This window comes from Penaeus monodon, chromosome 17 (genome assembly GCF_015228065.2).
Source record: "Penaeus monodon isolate SGIC_2016 chromosome 17, NSTDA_Pmon_1, whole genome shotgun sequence".
Classification (NCBI taxonomy): Eukaryota; Metazoa; Arthropoda; class Malacostraca; order Decapoda; family Penaeidae; genus Penaeus; species Penaeus monodon.
The window spans coordinates 3,329,357-3,331,063 of record NC_051402.1 but is presented as its reverse complement, the minus strand read 5'-3'; the positions used below and the strand labels follow the sequence as shown (position 1 = coordinate 3,331,063).

Below are 1,707 nucleotides of genomic sequence, written 5' to 3'. Positions count from 1 at the left end.
AACAGCTGATGGCTCTGCGCATGCGTCCTCGTCAGCTGGCTCCCCCGCGTCCGAACCCTCCGTGTTTACAGTGTCATTGTTTTCCCTGGGGCTGAAATTGTCGCGAAGGGTGCTCGGAAAAGGCGAAACAAAGGAGGGCTTTGGTGTCTGGGTGGATCGTAGAGGACTCGCCGTTCCAAGACAATAACCAGCTTCCCCGTTCGTGGGGGTCAACGGCCCATTCTCGAAGACGCTCGCAGCGAAACGAACGAAAAAGTCATCAGTCGCGCAGGTCTTCACTTGAGACGCAGTTGCTGAGTTTCTTCGCGAGAAAATCCCAAATATTCGCCAAGCCGCGAGAAGTCATCGCCCCACGCCTTCCCCGATGTCACGATGAAGTACGGCATCGAAGTTTCCCCCGACGAAACTCCACCCAAGGGGCGAGAAGAGGGAGAAATGAGGGAGGAGGAGAGGAGGAACCCCGATGGCGAGGCGGACCCCAGGGCGAGTCCAGCGCATTCCCGACTTCCAGGGAGGAAACCCGAAGAGGCCGCCGACGCCGTCGTCTTCTCCATCCAGTTCTACGGCAAGACGATCGGGGAGGTCGGCCTGATGGACCAGGACCTGTCCGAGCTGGACTGGAAGAAGTTCAAGTCGTATCTTGTAAGTTTTCGTGGGTCGGAAGCCTGTCCTCCCGAGACGCTTTTTGTTGACGTAACTCCTCGGGCTTTCGCCTTCGGTTTTCTCAGGAGAGGGGACTTCTGCTGGTGGTGCCGTGTCGCCCAAGCGGAATGTACGTTTTTCCTGGCTTACAGGCCGTGATCAGGTTGATAGTGTGAATTTAATGAGGTTAAGAGTGGCGTATGTATAATTTTATTACTGGGGAAATTCAGCATCTTTTCATGGGCTTCTTTTAGTTTTTGTTTTGGAAATCTTACTGTCAGCATGTATATTTGGAAAGTTAAGTACTAGGAAGAGATGGTGTATGTGCATATATATATATATATATATATATTTATTTATATATATATATATATATATATATATATATATATATATATATATATATATTATTTATATTTATATTTAAGAAAATCATGTTGTATGTAAAGAAGCTGGTGTATTATTCCAGTAATTCATTATTTTTTTAGGGAATTAATTACAAATTTCTTGATAATGCTAGTGAGTGTCATTCTTCATGTATAACATATTGATATATATAAGAAATTGCTCACCAAATCTTTTGTTGTGACACTTATATGTTTGATATACAAAGAGGAAAAAAATGACATTCCAAGAGAGATAAAATGAGTGATTATTGGAAAAACACTTGAACCCCCAAAAGTTTCCTATTATATAACTCCATGGCAAAGTAATAAACATTGTCCAGTTTAGAGATTGTATGTATGTTTTAAAACTAGGGTGATAACTGCCACTTGTCATGGATATTTTGAAAATGAGTCGAAACGATTATGACATCTAATGTGAACGTACCAGTTATTTAATACTGATGGTCAGTGTTGTTTTCAACATGAAAGGTTGTTTTATGATTTTGTCCTTGGATTCAGTCATGATAAAGTATTTCTGCATTGTCCTCGAGAGTGTCTCTCTCTCTCCTCTGTTTCATCTCGTATTTTTTGTTCTTAGTTAATCCCTCATTTTTTCAGTTTCTTCATGTTTTCGGTTCTTATGATTTCACTTATGTTATTTTCTCATTTCCTTTCTTTT

At 42.0% G+C, this 1,707-nt stretch overlaps 1 protein-coding gene across 4 annotated transcripts in view; it reads left to right on the top strand.

Annotated features, from left to right (window-relative positions):
• The first annotated feature begins 235 nt into the window (after positions 1-235).
• The window catches only part of LOC119583468, an 18,499-nt gene continuing 17,027 nt past the window's right edge, over positions 236-1,707 (top strand). For 2 of the 4 annotated variants that reach the window (XM_037931962.1, XM_037931961.1), the window contains exon 1: positions 236-642. In XM_037931962.1, the coding sequence (XP_037787890.1) occupies positions 373-642 (270 nt within the window). In that variant the 5' untranslated portion in view covers positions 236-372. The remainder of the gene's footprint in view (positions 643-1,707) is intronic. The other 2 variants (XM_037931959.1, XM_037931960.1) reach the window with 1 other exon arrangement.